General features: G+C 37.0%; 1 protein-coding gene across 1 annotated transcript; it reads right to left on the bottom strand.

Moving 5' to 3' along the window:
• Positions 1 to 1,780: 1,780 nt before the first annotated feature.
• Positions 1,781 to 13,250, bottom strand: LOC122672894 (protein IMPAIRED IN BABA-INDUCED STERILITY 1-like). Its single transcript, XM_043870403.1, has 10 exons — positions 12,756 to 13,250; positions 11,355 to 11,639; positions 10,639 to 10,956; positions 6,652 to 6,879; positions 6,260 to 6,357; positions 4,501 to 4,603; positions 3,937 to 4,411; positions 3,545 to 3,702; positions 3,311 to 3,443; positions 1,781 to 2,203 (listed from the first exon to the last, which is right to left on the bottom strand). The coding sequence occupies exons 1-10, from the start codon at positions 13,110 to 13,112 to the stop codon at positions 2,139 to 2,141; spliced, it is 2,220 nt and encodes a 739-aa protein (XP_043726338.1). The 5' UTR covers positions 13,113 to 13,250; the 3' UTR covers positions 1,781 to 2,138.
• Positions 13,251 to 17,408: the final 4,158 nt, after the last annotated feature.

Raw genomic sequence — 17,408 nt, 5'->3', positions numbered from 1 at the left:
GGAAGATTCTTAAATATAAAAACCTTGTCTACAACTCCATTTAGATGAGTATTAAAGATGACCTTGATACTTATCTTTGGCTTGACAATTGACATCATGATGGTGTGCTCATTTCCAAATATAGTGACAGAATTAGATATGATGTTGGTTCAGATGGATTGGCTAAGATGTACGGGTGTAAATGAATAGCCGAAATCCATTTTCGAATCCGTGTCCGTATTCGTATCCGTTTAGCACTATCCGAATCCGTCCGAAAGCTAAATGGATGCGAATACGGATAGACTATTGTTATTCGAAAAGCTATATTTACATGTAAACGGATAAAATATCCGATCCGTATCCGTTTAACACTATTCGAATCCGTCCGAAAGCTAATCGGATGCGGATGCGGATGCGGATGTAGATATAGCACTATCCGAGTCGAATCCAATCCGTTTACATCCCTACTAAGGTGTCTTCCTTTATTTGTGATGATAATTGGTTTCCTAGTCCTAGTACCTTCAATAATCTCATTGAGGTTTGGAATAAACTTCCTAGTATTTGATTGAGACCTAGAGGTAATGGGGATTTAGTCCTGTTTTTAAATTTATTCTCATTAAGTGTTGGCCACACCTTAGTTATCCTTTCTATTCATAGAGAATTGAGGTGAATCTTGAAAAACTTTAGTAGCAAAACATGTGATTCCCTTGAAAAATTGGCCTGTGGGAAAGAAACAAAAGAAAATAGGCTGCCTCCACACATACTATAGAGCAGATCTAAGAATTTATCACTTTTAAGATTAGGAACAGACTTCTTCCCATTAGTTCTTTGATCCTTGACTCCCTAAGAAATAGGCAACCTGCCTCTTAGGATCTTTGTGTTATTACTCCCCCAGGCTTCTGATATATCATCTTTTGGTTAATTGTTTCTTCCATTCCCTCCCCCTTCTTTTGATGTATCAAGTTTTTGATACTTTTGTTTTTATTGTCTGGGGTCTTCCCAATGGCTAGCCATGTTGGCTTATGTGTTATATTCTATTTTTTTTTTCTTCTTTTAACTTACAAAGGAAAAAATATGACAATCTAAGAGACCAAAATAGACTGTCAATCTAGATTCCCTTTTATCTAAAGCAATTTGCATACTATGTACCTTAACCAAACAACAGTAAAACCAAAATTATACAATATTCTATATTATGCCATTCCTTCTATCTTTCATTCATTTGATGTATCAATCAGAAAAATGTCTTCCACACAACAGGTGGAACCTCTACTTATGCTGTTGCCTTCGTCTACCCTGTAGATTGGATTTGTTTTTTTTTTTTTAATTGTGCATTTCTACATGTTGAATTCATGATCCACCTCAAGTATACAGCCCACCATGTTTCTTAGCCATCAAACTTTCTTCAAAACTTTCCACCAAAAGAAAATACCTTTTTTCACAACTTTAACCTGCAATGTAGCTGAATCCAACAGGTTGAGGGTGAGGAAAACATATCCACAGTTACAGTGCCGACTACGCCAACTTGGCATATATACGCAACAGCCCAAGAAAATAATTTTATCCAAACAAATTATGGCTGCCATACCATTTTCTTCCAACCCCAACTTGCTATGATATGTAGAGAGTTTTTACAAGAATGATTACCCAACTTGAATATCTTCTGAAAATGCTAGTACACTTGCAATATACTATTGATTGGAGCACCATAAGTTGCAAAATTGGAGATTTGAAGAATAAATTGAGTAGCAGAGGAACTAGACTGTTTTAGGATGCTTATGTTACAGTAAGAGAGGGAAAAGAAAAATGAGAAAAAAGGGTAGTCTGGAGTAGTGTTAAGAAGCTTTTGAATCATTCCTCATGCATATACACATAATATTGGCCAAGATATGTTTTTTAACCCTACCTCACCTACTTAAAGCTGTAAGTTTGAACATTGGTTATAGCCACCTCCACTGCATCTGGCACTTTATGCAGCTATGATTTATCATTTTCCCATGTCCTTGGATCCCGTAACTGACCTAGGGAACTCTTTATCAATGCATGCTTTGCCCAGTTTACCAATGATGCTGTATCAAGCCTGTTGGGGGTTGGCAGCCCTGTTAAATCCGAGGCATCATGGTCTTGGCATTCTTTTTGCTCCATAAATGATCTTGTTGTCAGCCGATGGCTTCTCGTGGAATGTTTGGACATACCCTCACGGCTGTTTTCCCTTGTTTTTTCCCTGCCATTGGAAACTCATTAGCATCAATACCCAAAATTGGCACTGACACGTCTGATATGTCAATGAAGTTGACCGTGCACAACATTGAAACCTACGGCAAATCCGTTCATTGTAGTGAGCAGAATACCTTTAGAATGTAGGTCCCAGAGACTGGGAAATGTTCCAGAACTTTTTAGAAAGAGGGGAGTGGTGGGACGGCAACCCACAAGCAAAAACGGTGAGTGGGCATCTAGATCTGCCACAAGGCAGACCATGTGGGACTGCAATTTTATGGATAGGTAAGACCTCATGGCCTCTGCTCACATGTCAAGTTTCAGGCCAATCAGAGTTAGCCATGTGGCTAAACAAAGCGTGAAAAAAAATCCAGGACTACCAATAAGGTGCACCAGACTGCAAGGGATGCATGGACATACACAGGAGTAGATGAGAGGGTAACTGATAGAGTTTGAGCCTGAAATTTGACATGCAGCCTATTTAGACCATTTCTTAGATATCCAAATGTCAGGATTGCAGCATCATTCTTCCATGTGGCAGCTGAACAGATTTACCCACACACCAATTTTGTTTGTGGGTTGCCGATCACAAAAACTTTTACCTAAACAGAAAGGTTGTTTTTTGGGACAAACCTTTAATACTCTCTCCAAACATTAAAAAAATATATGTTTTGCAAACTATGTGCCTTTTTGCTTCATCAAAAATAAAACTGTGAGACAATAATGGGCATCACCAAATCATGGATGGTAGGTTCTTGGATATCTACATCAATTTCTATTGATTATGTTACTGGTAATCCTAGGGGCATATGGGATTATCATCCTATGGCTCCACACATAGGATGCCGAGCAGATGGACTGGGTCATTCGGTTAGCACTACAGTAGCATGTTCAAGGGCCACCATACAGAAATAAGTTGTGTATATTATACTTACTCTGATATCAAGCACATGATGTTTGCAACTAAATTCAGTCGAGGATAAAATGTAGGCAGTAATGTGGAGCTCAAAATCAAAAGAAACAAGGGGAACTAAAAAAGAGCCTGAAGACTGCTTGACGGATAAAATGACAGCATACAGAAAATTGAGAACCTTATATCAAAGTTTAGTCTTACCTCTTTGGAACCAAGACCTCCGGACTGCTTGACGGGTATGGCGGTCACGCCGTTCTAAGAGTTCTTCAACTCCATGTGATTGAGACAAGAAGGGGACAGAGAACTCAACTCTGTCACCTTGATCCTGAATGCACTGAAAACTTTAGATGAGAAAAGAATTGAACCTTTAAATCAAGAGTTGCAGATAGAGAGATGTTGCTATTATCAGTTAAAACAATTCATTATTGGTCTTACCAGATTGGTTTTCTTAGTTTCCAATTCTTCCTTCAGATAAAGTGGTGCTGATAGTTCCTTAGTGAAATAGACATCGGATGCATCAAAAGAATTTGGACACTCAAACTGGCTCCACTGTTTCTGCAACGGACGTCTGGACATATCATGTGAATCATTGCCTTTAGAATCTGGGAGACCCGCATGTAAAACATCGGATGCATCAAAAGAATTTGGACACTCAAACTGGCTCCACTGTTTCTGCAATGGACGTCTGGACATATCATGTGAATCATTGCCTTTAGAATCTGGGAGACCCGCATGTAAAACAGCGGATGCATCAAAAGAACTTGGACACTCAAACTGGCTCCACTGTTTCTGCAATGGACGTCTGGACATATCATGTGAATCATTGCCTTTAGAATCTGCGAGACCCGCATGTAAAACATCCCCATTTTCTTGCCTTCTTGAATCTGAAGTATCTTTCAGGCCCATTGATGGTTCTAATGCATTTGAAATTTGACCTCTTGAAATAGTCCTACGGTGCGAATTTTTTGCTTTTGCATACTCGCGCCTTTTTGCCCAAAGAAGGCCACTTGATGCTGCCACATGTAATGGGCCTGAGAAAGGAATGTCACCTTGAGATGCATTCTTTATGTGGGAGGGATCTTGTGCCATATTTATTGATGGTCTTGATTGGTCTGCACATAATCTAGCATCTCCACGTAGTGGGCCTGGGAAAGGAACATCCCCTTGAGATGCATACTTTATGTGGGAAGGCTCTTGCATGGTATGAATTGGTGGCTTTGAGAGATTTGCACACAATCTAGCATCTTTGTCTTCCTTAATATATGCAATATTTTTATTAATTTTATGGGCACCCTGCTGCTCCTGTGAAGAGAGAAAAACAAACCAATTCATGAGGAGGTTCCTGGCCCCATGAGAGAATGAAATAGAGGAAGAGAGAGAGAGAGAGAGACCTGTATGGGTACCAATTTATTAACACTTGTTTCTCGCAAAGCTCTTATTCTTGATGGTCTTCTTTTTGCTTCAGACCCACGTACTCTTCCACCAGCCTTTTTCCTGAAAAGACAACAGTGGCTCAAGTTAGGGGGGGGGGGGGAGTTTGAATAACAATAATTTATTGACGAAGATGGAGAATCCAACAGAGTAAAATGTTGATGAAAATTGTAGATTTACAAATTAATAAGATTGAATAGGAGCCAAGTTAAGTTTTTCTCGCCGGTCCTTTTACTGGAAAGCATGTTAATGAACTCAACCTCAATTCAGCTGTGATAACTTGTTCATCAATTTTGAAAACAGTTAGTGACTAATTGAGTCTTTTAGACATAGAAATGAACATGCACAGTAGCTGGCAGAGCAAAGGCGAGGTCTGCTGGTGCCAATGGACCAACAAGCAACAGCACTGAAACTGTTTATTTATTTATTTATTTTAGATTTACTTGATAATCAATGCCAGGTTCACAAATCGACTCAGTTCATGACTTCATGTTGATCTATAGTTTACCATTTTCTGGTTAGCTACAGACTCTAGTTACCTATAATCAATTCAACAGTATTCGTTAAGTTTTAAACATCAAGTCTCACAGTTTATAAAGCAAATTTATTATTTTCAGTAAACTGGGACATGTACATGTGAATCTAATTAATTCAGTACGTCAATTTTATCCATGCCAAAGATCAAGACTGTCTCTTCGTATGGATAGCATATTAAAATTTGATTTGCTTAATTCCTCAATTTGCGGATTGAATCCAGAGTGGATTCAGGTGAACCGATTTGTAGTTCTAGCATAGTTGTCATGGCGTCGCCATGGTGCCGCCATGGCGTCCTGGCGCTGGGAGAGGTGGCATATCGAGCTACGCCATGGTGGATGTAAATATATCGTTCGATATGGCTTCCATGGCGACGCCATGGCGTCGCCATGGACGCCATAGCACGATATGTTGGCATATCGATCGATATTAGATTTAATTTTTTTTTTTTTAAACCATTTAATAGCTTAGATGCTTTGCTCCAAATCACACACACTGAAGAAAGACTATTGCTATCAAGCTTCAGTAAACAGGTCAGCCTATCATTTGATTTCTACTATTGCTTTCAATTATTTGACAGGTTAATCTATATTTTCAATTTTTCATACTTTCATATACACTAATGGATATTAGTTACACTTTCATGAATTAAACCATAGTGGCATAGTATATTAGTAGTAGTGTAGTACACTTTCATGTTGATTTTTGATGTTATAGGACATATATTATAGCATACTAAATGACATTAAAAATACAGAAAATAAAAAATTAAACATAGTTGACATGCTCGCCATGGCAACGCCATGGCGGGCGACATGTCGATATATCGACGTGACACCCTTCCACCGACTTGGATCGCAGTGACGCCGTGACAACTATGAGTTCTAGGTTAGTATGGTAAATTGGCTAACAATGAGATAACTTGATGAGTCCAATACAACGATAAGAACAAATGCACAAAGAATTTAACAAAATGTACACAATACATACATTTGATATCATCCAGAGGAAAGTCTTCTAGTTTTGCAATAGTACCAAGTCTTGAGGTTTGACTCAAACCACTGAAACCAAGTCAATCAAGACACGGGTACAGCTTGGCTGAGTTTTTATTCAGTGTTCTAAGCTTGGCATAGATCATAATTGATCAGGATCATTACAAAATGGAACTGCTGAGAAAGAGCATACCTACGCGCCTCCTCACGACTTTTGGCATCAATCTCTTTGTTCGGTGGGTATTTTGGCAAGCTTGATGGATCGCATGCATAGGGCTTCGTTGCGAAATACTGAGGATAGTAAGTAAAAGACATTTGATCAGAAAAAGCCATCTTCATGTGGCAGACTAGATCTTCAAAACAGTATCAATTCAGGAGGCTAAAAGGAAGAGAAGTGAACATCAAGAGACTGGTCATTAGATGGTCCGAAATGGATGGTTAGGACAGTTCTACACACACAATTTGCCGTGTAATGCATCAATGCTGCACATTCTTTTTGCTTGATTTTACCACTAAGCTGGTTCAGTGGATCACTGCAACTTAAAACTGCAGAATGATATATAAACAACTTTCAGCATGAGTTACCTCAGACGCAAGAGCAGAGGAGGCAGTGCCACGTTTATATGGTTCGACAGCAAGAAGAGTTTCTATCAGATTCACAGCAGTTGTGGGGAATTCTTTAAGGGTCTCTTGGAGACAACTTTCATAAGGATGCTGGGGTTTAAATATGGTTGCATGGGGGAGTTTAGACTTTTTCCAATACTCATCAGGTGGAGAACCACTGAGCTTGAATATTTTGTGCAATTGTTCAACCTGGAGATAGGGAAATATTCTTCCATTAGAACTTCAATTAGCATAGAAGTAAAAACTGAAAAAGATTGGAAAAAAAAGTTTAATTCTTTTCTTTTTCCTTCTTAAATGATTAAAAGTTATCCTTTACACCACTTAAATCCATATGTAGGTGTTCACCTGGATATGCCATAATATGACTTTATCTACTTCTCATGGACATTCCTCCTCCATTGAAAAATAATTGCACACCTTCTCAAGTAAGTAAGATACTTCTACCCATCTAAATGCATTATATTTTAGGGAAACACTCAAAGATGGAAATAAGACAATGAACTTACACTAAGACAAAGAAGAACTTCCAAATCAGATTTATATTTAAATGATTTTGAAAGTACTATATTCTAGTAGCATTGGATCATAATCCATGTTCTATTACATTTTCCAGTTGCAAAATTTGAACTACCAAAACTTCTTGTGGTAAATAATGATGAAAATAAAACACAGAAGTGGGCTTATTTCCATTGAAATAAGCATTGGATTGGGTTCTATATATGTTGGGCCTTTGGTCCAATGGGTATTAATTGTAGTAAGCCACTTTAGTGGGCAAAATGGGTAGGAAGTAACAATACAAGATTTACTTTATTAGTTTAGTTAGAGTCTTTATTTGGGTCAATTTCCTTTAATATTTCAGTTTCCTAATCAGTTTATGTTAAATTACTAGTTCAGGATTGGTTTAGACCTTTCCTTTTTTGAGTTTTGAGTCTGTTTTTCAGTCTTTTATATAAGTTTGTACGGGGTTACAGCCCCAGACATGAATTTTGAATGAAGAAGAAGCTTTCAGCTCAAATGGTCTATGAATTCCAGGCTGGCTTAGTGAATTTCTGAGTGTTGCATCTGTGGATTCAGATGTGCTTTTTTCTGTGGATTCAGCAAGGCAATCAGGTGGATTCCTGATTTCTATTCCTACACTTAATTCCAATCAACTGATCAGGTCAGAATTTTGTTTTCTGTTCTTTCTTTCCTATTTTATTTTATTCCAGATATGAGATTTTCTCCATCAATACTCCATAAATTTCAAACCTGATCATACATACAGTAACTGCCCCTTATGCTTTACTGATCTACGGTTTCAAATTTCAATTTGATTGTTGTTTTCTTAGAATCTTACTTCAGGTTGGATTCTCAGTTTCAGCCTATTTAAAGATCAGATTTTGTCTATTGTTTCAAACTTCAATATATGATTTCTATTCTTATCCTTTGTTAATTTCTGGTCTGGCCTTTAAAACTCACATTTTGTTGATGTACTAGAACCCTAAATTCAAGAATCCTATTGTCAATAGGATAATCCCATAACTCCAAATCTAACCATCGGATCTCGGTCAGATCTGTGGTTTATCTTGGCTAACCAAGCTGTTTAATAAGATTATGAGCACAAGGAAAATGCCAGATGAATGGAGGAGAAGCATTGTGGTTCCGATTTACAAAAATAAAGGTGATTTTCAGAGCTACAATAACTATAGAGGCATAAAACTAATAAGTCATACTATGAAATTATGAGGGAAGATTATTGAAACCCACCTGAGACAAGAAACTACTATTACGGAGAACCAATTAGGTTTTATGCTAGGAAGATCCATGACAGAAGTTATTTACTTACTTAGGATACTCTCTCATGGAAAGATTTAGAGAATGCAAGAAAAATCTCTATATGGTCTTTATTGACCTAGAAAAAGCTTATGACAGCGTCCCTAGAGAATTAATCTAGCAAGTACCAGAGAAGAGAAGTGTTTCACGTAAATATGTGGACATAATTAAAGATATGTATAATGGTATGATGACTAGTGTAAGAACTGTGGGGGGACAAGGTAGTGAATTCCCAATTACAATTGGGTTACATAAAGGATCAACTTAAAGCCCTTGTTTGTTTGCACTTATCAGGGATGATTTAACCAGAGACACTCAAGATGAAGTTCCTTGGTGTTTGCTTTTTGCTGATGACATTGTTTTTGTGGATGAGACAAAAACAGTGATTAACGCCACGTTGGAGTTATGGAAATCAAGCTTGGAAGCAAAAGGTTTTAAGATAAGCGGATAAAGATGGAGTATATAATGTGTAAATTTAGTTACACTAGGATGTATAATGAGGTAGTGAAAATTGATGAGAGGGAGATTGTCCAAAGTAATTATTTTAGGTATCTGGGTTCAATCATAAATAAAGAAGGTGATATAGAGGTTGATGTTTCACAGAGAATTAAAATAGGATGGATGAAGTGAAGAGGTGTGTCCATAGTGTCTTGCGATCGATGTATTCCTTTAAAACTTAAAGGAAAATTTATGGATAGTCAAACAACCGGCTATGATGTATGGTGTGGAATGTTGGGCAGTTAAGAAGGATCATATAGACAAACTCGGTGTAGCAGAGATGAGGATGTTGAAACGGATGAGTGGAAAAACTAGGAAGGATAAGTAAGGAATGATCATATTAGAGCTGATTTGGGAGTAGCTCTAATACATAATAAGCTACGAGAAAGTCGTTTGAGGTAGCATGGCCATTCCTTTAAAACTTAAAGGAAAATTTATGGATAGTCAAACGACCGGCTATGATGTATGGTGTGGAATGTTGGGCAGTTAGGAAGGATCATATAGACAAACTCGGTGTAGCAGAGATGAGGATGTTGAAATGGATGAGTGGAAAAACTAGGAAGGATAAGTAAGGAATGATCATATTAGAGCTGATTTGGGAGTAGCTCTAATACATAATAAGCTACGAGAAGTTGTTTGAGGTAGCATGGCCATGTTCAATGAAGGCTTTTGGTTGCTCCAGTACGGAGGAGTGATTTGACTCAGATTGAAGGAATTAAAAGAGCTAGGGAGAAGTGGTGAGGAAAGACATACATAGCTTAGGCCTTATATCAAGTATAACTTCGAATAGAGCTGATTGAAGGGCAAGAATCCATGTAGCCAACCCCATTTAGTCGGGATAAGGCTGAATTGTTGTTGTTGTTGCTGTTGTTGTTGTATTCCTACCTATTAGAGTGACATTTGACCAGCTTTTTGTCCAGAACAGAATCTTTGTTTGCATGCCCTTAATTTCCTCCTGAATTCTGGTTCTTTACTCACTAGAGTTCTGGATATTTCTGGATTTCTGAAACATATCCATCAACTAAACAATCAAGTTTACTGTGCCCAAACCATGATCAAATTATTACAATTGGTAATTTAGAGGTGGGCATGATATTGTGGATCTGAACCATACTGTGCCTGCACCTTTGTCATGCCAAATAGAAAAAGATTTCCATCACACAAGATGAAGAATCCTGTTCTTACGGACAAGTTATATAAAAAATATTATTTCTATATTGAAGGAATCCAAAGGTTTCTTAAAGGACTATAAGGAAGCTAAACAGAGGGCATGAAGCACAACTGGTGCAAAAATCAGAGATTGATGTTTGGACTTAATTTGTCTCACCTAGACGATCTAGGATCGACCTAATCGGTCAATTTCTTATTTGGAACAGCTGGAAAAAATATTTTATTAACAAGTAACTTCAGATCTTCAATCTAAGTTCATCTCTTCCTTTCATGTAATTACCTGAATGAGCCAATTTGCCAATAGATGATGAATTTTTCACATGTATACCAATACCAACCAATTTACTTTGTTCTTAGTCCAGTACCTCCTCTAAAAATAATTGAATATGGTTATATGACATATAAGTTTATATATGAAAAAGAAATACTTTCTAATGGGAAAATGGTGTACAATAATAACATGTTCACCTCAGTCCTCCCCTGAAGGATAGGCTTCCCCATGAGAAGTTCTGCAAAAACACAACCAACACTCCACAAATCCACTGATGCTCCATAATCAGTGGATCCAAGTAAGAGTTCTGGAGGGCGGTACCACAAAGTCACAACCCGGCTGGTTAGCAGTTGCCTGTGCCTTGAGCTACAGAAATTTGCAAGGCCAAAATCAGCAATCTTCACAATTCCTTCATTATTAACTAGAAGGTTGGATCCCTTGATGTCCCGGTGCATAATACCACGTGAGTGGCAGTGCTCCAGTCCAGACAATAACTGGCGCATATAGCACTTCACCTACGGAATATAGACAATTCAATTTTAATGCAAAATAATAAATAATAGAGATAAATGAGATATGTACTTTTTTTTATAGAATACCATGTTCCAGATTCTATAGGCAATGTATATACTCATCAGTCAACCAAAACTATCCAATAAGGTACACTCTCAGGGCAATGCCTGGACTTCATTGACAATTAAATCATATTGGATGGTAAAGGAAATGGACATAGTGTGATCTCTAATCCAACAGTGACCTATTAATTTGATGGTCAAGATCTATGAGCTTGTACGACAACTGTGCCAGAAACACAAAAAGCTATAGTATCCTGATCCGAAGCTACCTAACTGTTCTAAGACCCAATACTTGTATATTTCAAGAGAGCTAATGTACAGAAACAGTACCAACAAACCTGAGACTCACTGAACTTGATATCTGGACAAGATGACAGTCCGGCCAGATCATGTTCCATATACTCAAATACAAGGTATATACTGCATGATAATCGAGATGTAATCAATCCTTCCAATTTCACGATGTTTGGATGGTCTAGTCTGCGAAGAATCAGTATTTCTCGTGCCATAAACCTTACACTCTCGGGCTCAAAATTGTCAAACCGCACCTTCTTCAGAGCAACTATCCTCCCAGTGTCTAGGTCACGTGCTCGGAACACACTGCTGTATGTACCTTGCCCAATCTACAAAAGATGTTTAAACTAGTCACATAGTATGAAAGGATATTCTGTGTATATGTTAAATGGACTAATTTTTAAGTGGGAATATAAAATAATAATAATAATAAATAAAAGGTTAACAAATGGAAGACCAAAAGCATAAGGAAAGTTACAGGTTAGCAAAATGATAATTAACATATTTATATAACAGCATGTCTGGTAAAAAATGTTGGTGAACAGCAGAAACTATTAAAATAAAATAAATTAATAAATAAAAATAAGAAAGACCATCCTTGTTAGAGAAAGTTAGGATGGAGATGCAAGGGACAGAGCTCCCAGATGAAAGCACTAAATCACTGTCAATATTTGTTCATTCTATAAGAGAACTAATGAAATAAGAAAACCTTCCCCTCCATGGAGTTTGCTTTTCCACTTCTAGTAGACAATCTTTAAATCCTAAATCAAGAGAACAGCCTACTAACTATTGTTTCCCCCATTAAATTGGGAAATTCTCTATTAAAGAAAACAGCTTAGCCGAACAAGTAGTACAAATTTTGTCATAAGTTCACAGCCCAAGCATGTAATTTAATATTCCAATTGAACCAAGTACAAAACAAAGCATCTCCGTAAAAGCTGGTATAGGAAGAAGGAATTATCATCCCAATAGCTGATGTATTGTCACATAGCTTTAACAAGGGTTGGTGAATAGTAAGTTACACAATAACTACACTGTAGAAACATTGCAGCATTCCATAATGTCCAGTAACTACTATGTGAAGGCTGAAGCTATCAAATTTCCAGATACTAAGCATGTCTATCAATACTAGACGATTGCTTATCTACAGATGAAACATTCATGGCATTTTTACAGAAGAACTAGATTAAAAAAATGAAATTTTTACGAAAATAGACAAATGAGAGGCACAAAGAATAAATGGGTGAACCATAAAAACCTGCATTATTACTTACCTTAATCTTTCCACAGCCAGAAGCATTATCTTTTCATAATTTTGTAAAAAAACAATGGAATTGAAAGGAATAAAGCAAGCCCAAGATATTCCAAGAACTAATCCTCAGAAGAATGTAACTCCAATTAATTTTAATAATAAAAATTGAAATCTCCATTGTATTCAAATCTACCTTCTCCAACTTCTCGAAAGAATCCGCTCTGAGAGGTATCCATCCCTGAATGGCTTCCCCGGCAACTGCACTAAGCCAAGTGGGCCACCCAGCTGCAACATGCTCTCCCTCCACATTTTTGTTTAAATTCCCCAACCTCAAGCTGAAGGACGATTCCCCACAGTTTGAGCTCCTTTTCTTTGACTCTCCTAACTCGCCACCGCCATCCCCTGTGTCAACCTTCTTCTTCGCAGACTCTACCCCAGCTCGGTTTCGCAGAGAAGAAGCCAAATTCCCAGACCCATTGTCCCGCAACGACCCCGAGTAATCGAAAGCAGGCGTAACCGCGACCGCCTGCTTCGACGTAATGCACCCCATTAAGGATGAACACTCGGGGACATTCGATCGAATTCGATCAAACCAGAAGGACCCAGATCGGGAAATGGGTCAAAGAAGGAGAACTTAAACTAAAATTAGCCGCAAATGAGAGTTGCAGAACCAGAAGAAGAGGCAAGGGGGAAATGAAGGAATTTTTTTTTTCTGATGAGAGCTGCCAAGTGTCGATTTTCTATTCTCTCTTTCTTCCTCTGTGTCAAACCTCTTTCTTTGCTCTCTCGTTAGCGGAATTCGCGGAGGAATGTAGCATAGAGGAATTTAATGATTCGTAACAAACAAGCCGAAATCAACGCCAGTGAAAGCCGTGGGGTCCGAATCTCTCCAGCGTTTGAAAGAGGGAGAGTGAGGGAGAAAAGGAGAAAATGTAGCAGTTGTGAGTTGTTTTTTCATCTCTGTTTTTTTTTCTTTCTATTTCCTTCTACCTTTTACCAAATCTCCATAAATTCGCTAATCGACTATGTATGGTCTCTGGTTGACAATTGAAAAATGGGTTTTTCTCCTTTAATCAAATAATAATGTTTGGTTCTGCATGAAGGGAACAAATACCCATAAACTTATGTGAATTGGAAGATATTTGGGATGAGGAAGACCAACGATGAGGAACGGAACAGACAAGACAGAAAAAACTTAATCAAAAACAACCAAAAAAAAGGGTGGAATAGATTAATGAATACTGGCAAAGAAACTGAGAGGACCCAAATTCGGAACTGTGGGTCGTCAGAGCGTTACACTCCTTGTTGCGTTATGGAGGACTAAAATCTGGAACAGAGTAGGCAAAACCCCTCCCTCTCTCTCTCCTTTTTGATTGGTTTTCCTCTTAAGTATTTATGATATCTACTCTATTGAATTTGTGTGTTCTTCAAATTCCATTTAAATAGTTTAATATTGATTTAATTTACATTATATATTGGATGTATGTTTATCCTTTTGTTTATTAATTTTTTTTTGGTAATTAATTTGGTTTATTAAATAAACTTTGTAATTAGGGACATACTGAACATTCTGGTCATAAGACTGTCTTACTAGGGCTGTGTTTGGTTTGTATTCTTGGAATGCATTTTAGGTCGATTTCGCTTTCTCAGACAATATAAATAACTATTTTTATCATCCGAGAATACAAAATCGACTTGGGATGCATTCCAAGAATGCATACCAAACACTGCCTAGGTGTTCATAGGAATGGTGATTTCAAACACAAGTGTGAGTTTAAATCTATGTATATCGAATTTGATCAATTCAAAATCTTGAATGAATTATTGCCGGTTGTTTGGAACGTGATTTTTCTTTAACACTTTGTAATTGGTCTCATACCTAAGATGTCCTTGTCGGTATTGATTAGTATTGTGAGTTTTGATATACTAATGGTTGATGCTTTCTCGACTATACAATGTGCACTGGTCCATCATATTTATACAATGCGCACGGGTCCACGATATTTATCTATGAGGAAGAAAAAAATTTCAACAAACCACTTTGGCACTTTCTGGGCTGTTTTAGGTAAATGGATCCCGATTGAGACTTCTTGTGTTTTTTGTTGCTCCCATATCAAGAATCAATTTGGCGTTTATTTTTTTTCTTATGATTTCTCTGATGGATATTGGCTGGCTAGGCCATTGGGTTTGAGAACGGAATTCTTCTCTAGTTCGTCATTTTTTCTTTCGTTCTCTCTTTCTTTGAATATTGTTGATAATATTCTTAGGCTTTCTATTTTTCATGTTTCTTGTGATTGTATAAAGAAAGCCCATTCTTTGGCTTCCTGTGCATCTAGGTCATGTACTTCTTGGATTTGGTTTTCTCGGACCTATTTTCTTGTAAATCTCCCTCTGAGCCGGAGCTTCTCTAATGTTGATTGTTAGAACTAACACGAACACAAACAAAAATAAAAAAAATAGAGCAAGATGACGCGGAGATTTAACGTGGTTTACACACCAGTATGGTGTGCTACGTCCACGGGCAAAAGCGAATATGTTTCACTATATAAATCGAATAATGTTACAATGGAGATCTCACAAGAACACCCAAAACGGCGTTGCTTCACTCTTCCAAAAACCATAAATCAAAAACCCTAAAATTCTCACACTATTACAACAAAATGGTTAAAGAATATAAATATTCCTCCATCGGATCGGGTCGATCCATCGGATTGGATCGAACTGTAAAACCCTCCGCTACCATCACAGATCTCAGAGAAAATTCCATTCAAACCACCATAAAAAATATCAGAACGAATCATTTGTCGAAATAGATACAAGAATTCAAGACATACATAACATTGATTTCTCCTAATACAATTCGTATTTTCTAACCAAGAAACAGAAAAACAAAAGAAGGTGTACAATACAATCTGAGGAGTGGCCAGCAATAATTGCCCTTCCATTAACTTCAGTAGAGGTATCGGCACTCAAAGGGCACTCTTAATTATAAGTCTCCAGATGTTTCTCTTTTTAAAGTAGTGATAAGAAGAAAGCTTTAACATCAATTGAGTGCAGAGTACGTATATGGGTGTGGCTGAGAAAATGACAGCTAAACAACCAATCTTTGGGTTTTATGTGACTAAAAGAGTCTATGAGGAAGGGAAGGGAAAGGGAAAGGAGTTTTTCAATTTGAAAAATATCGTATTAAATGAATCATAGTGATGTGATCTCTACCATAACTAATGGAACAGAAAGCCTTGGCTTGAATGGATCTTTTTTAATTTTTGTTTTAAGCAAATAATAATAATTATTCAAGGATTAATAACTAGAAGTGATTAGCCTCTCATATTAATACATTCTTTTCTTGACTTTCGATCTCCATCATCTTTGGGTTTGGTCAATGAAGTTTAACCCCTTTCTTGCTTGGGCTTTTTAGAGGAACTAAGGACACAAGAAGACTATATATGATTTGTTTCTTAAGTCTCAGCTACGCAAAAGGAAAAAAGAATTTTATTAGAGAGGTCTATATCAAAAACACAATTCTTGGATGTTGAGACAAACTGAGGACCTACACTAGTCACTCATAACTAATATATTATGTAGTCAATGAATATAATCCATGTTGCAACCAAACAAATTTTATTTATTTTTTTTAAATTTTTTTAGTTTTAGTAAAATTACATTTGCTAAGACTTCGTTTGTTTGTATGTAAAACCTTCATTTGACAAAGTTATCATTCCAATGCATAAGGCTCCCAGACTATGGACTTTCACAAAGAGGTTGTTTTCAAACTTGAACCTGGGACCATTTGGTCACAATGGAATAACCTTTACCGTTGCACCAAGGCTTGCCCTCTTGCTACATGGATAGATACACAAGCCATATATGACCCATCCAATTCAACAAAGGGTACCCTCAAGATGTTGAAAATTTTAAGAGAAACAACAATAATAACTCAGCCTTATTGCAACTAAATGGGATCGGTTACATGGATCCTTTCAAAAATAAAGTAAAGAAAAATGAGGTGTTCACAAAGGGAAAGGAAAGTAAGATGAATGAAGATTAAAAATGAAGATATGGTATAAGAAAAAAAAGTAATGGACAATGTAATTGAACGTAAGAGGAAAGAAGATATCCTAGGAATTTTAGGAAAATCTTAGCTATATGGCGTTGATAACATGGATCCTTGCCCTCCAATAGACTCTATTTGAAGTCATACTTGGCACAAGACCCAGACTAAGTATGCCATTCTTCACAATCTCATCTATAGTCATTTTAGGCCTGCACCTTGCTTTTTTAACTCCTTCAATCAACATCAAATAACTTCTCCTTACTGGGGCATCCTTAGACCTCCAATAGTTAAATTTTAAGAGAAACATTTATAGTTAAATTGCACATAAGTTTATCACAACGACATTCAGAAAGTGTGTCTTCCACTAAAAAGTTTCCCATCAAAATGTTACTAATTTTAAAAATAAAACTGGAGACTTTTATTTTACTTTCCTTTCTTGCTATTTGACCCTTCGTAAACAGAATCTAAGGGCTTTTTTGGTATCATATTTTATTTTTATTTTTATTTTTTGACAATTTTTCATTTTTTCATGTGTTTGGTATCACTTTTGAAACTTGTTTTTATTTAGAATAAATGAAAACACCCCCAAAATGATAGTCTATTATTATGAATTAGGGAAAATATCATCCCCCTCCCCTCTAAGTTTGCCTAATATCAATTCAGTACCCAAGTTTTGAAAAATATCTTCCCCCTCCCCTGCTTTTCAAACTTGCTATCAACCGTACCCTATTAAAACTCCATTATCTGATGACATGGACATATCCAAATTTTCAAAAACCCCATTTTACCCTT

This window comes from Telopea speciosissima, chromosome 8 (genome assembly GCF_018873765.1).
Source record: "Telopea speciosissima isolate NSW1024214 ecotype Mountain lineage chromosome 8, Tspe_v1, whole genome shotgun sequence".
Classification (NCBI taxonomy): Eukaryota; Viridiplantae; Streptophyta; class Magnoliopsida; order Proteales; family Proteaceae; genus Telopea; species Telopea speciosissima.
This window is presented reverse-complemented; position numbering and strand designations above follow the sequence as displayed.

Excerpts from the sequence above, each read along its gene's own strand:
- LOC122672894 (XM_043870403.1), bottom strand. The coding sequence starts at position 13,112 with ATGGGGTGCATTACGTCGAAGCAGGCGGTCGCGGTTACGCCTGCTTTC. Across the intron at positions 10,957-11,354 it reads TCAAGTTCAGTGAGTCTCAG|GTGAAGTGCTATATGCGCCA; the intron begins GTTTGTTGGTAC and ends TATATTCCGTAG. Across the intron at positions 4,412-4,500 it reads ATAAATTGGTACCCATACAG|GAGCAGCAGGGTGCCCATAA; the intron begins GTCTCTCTCTCT and ends CTCTCTTCACAG.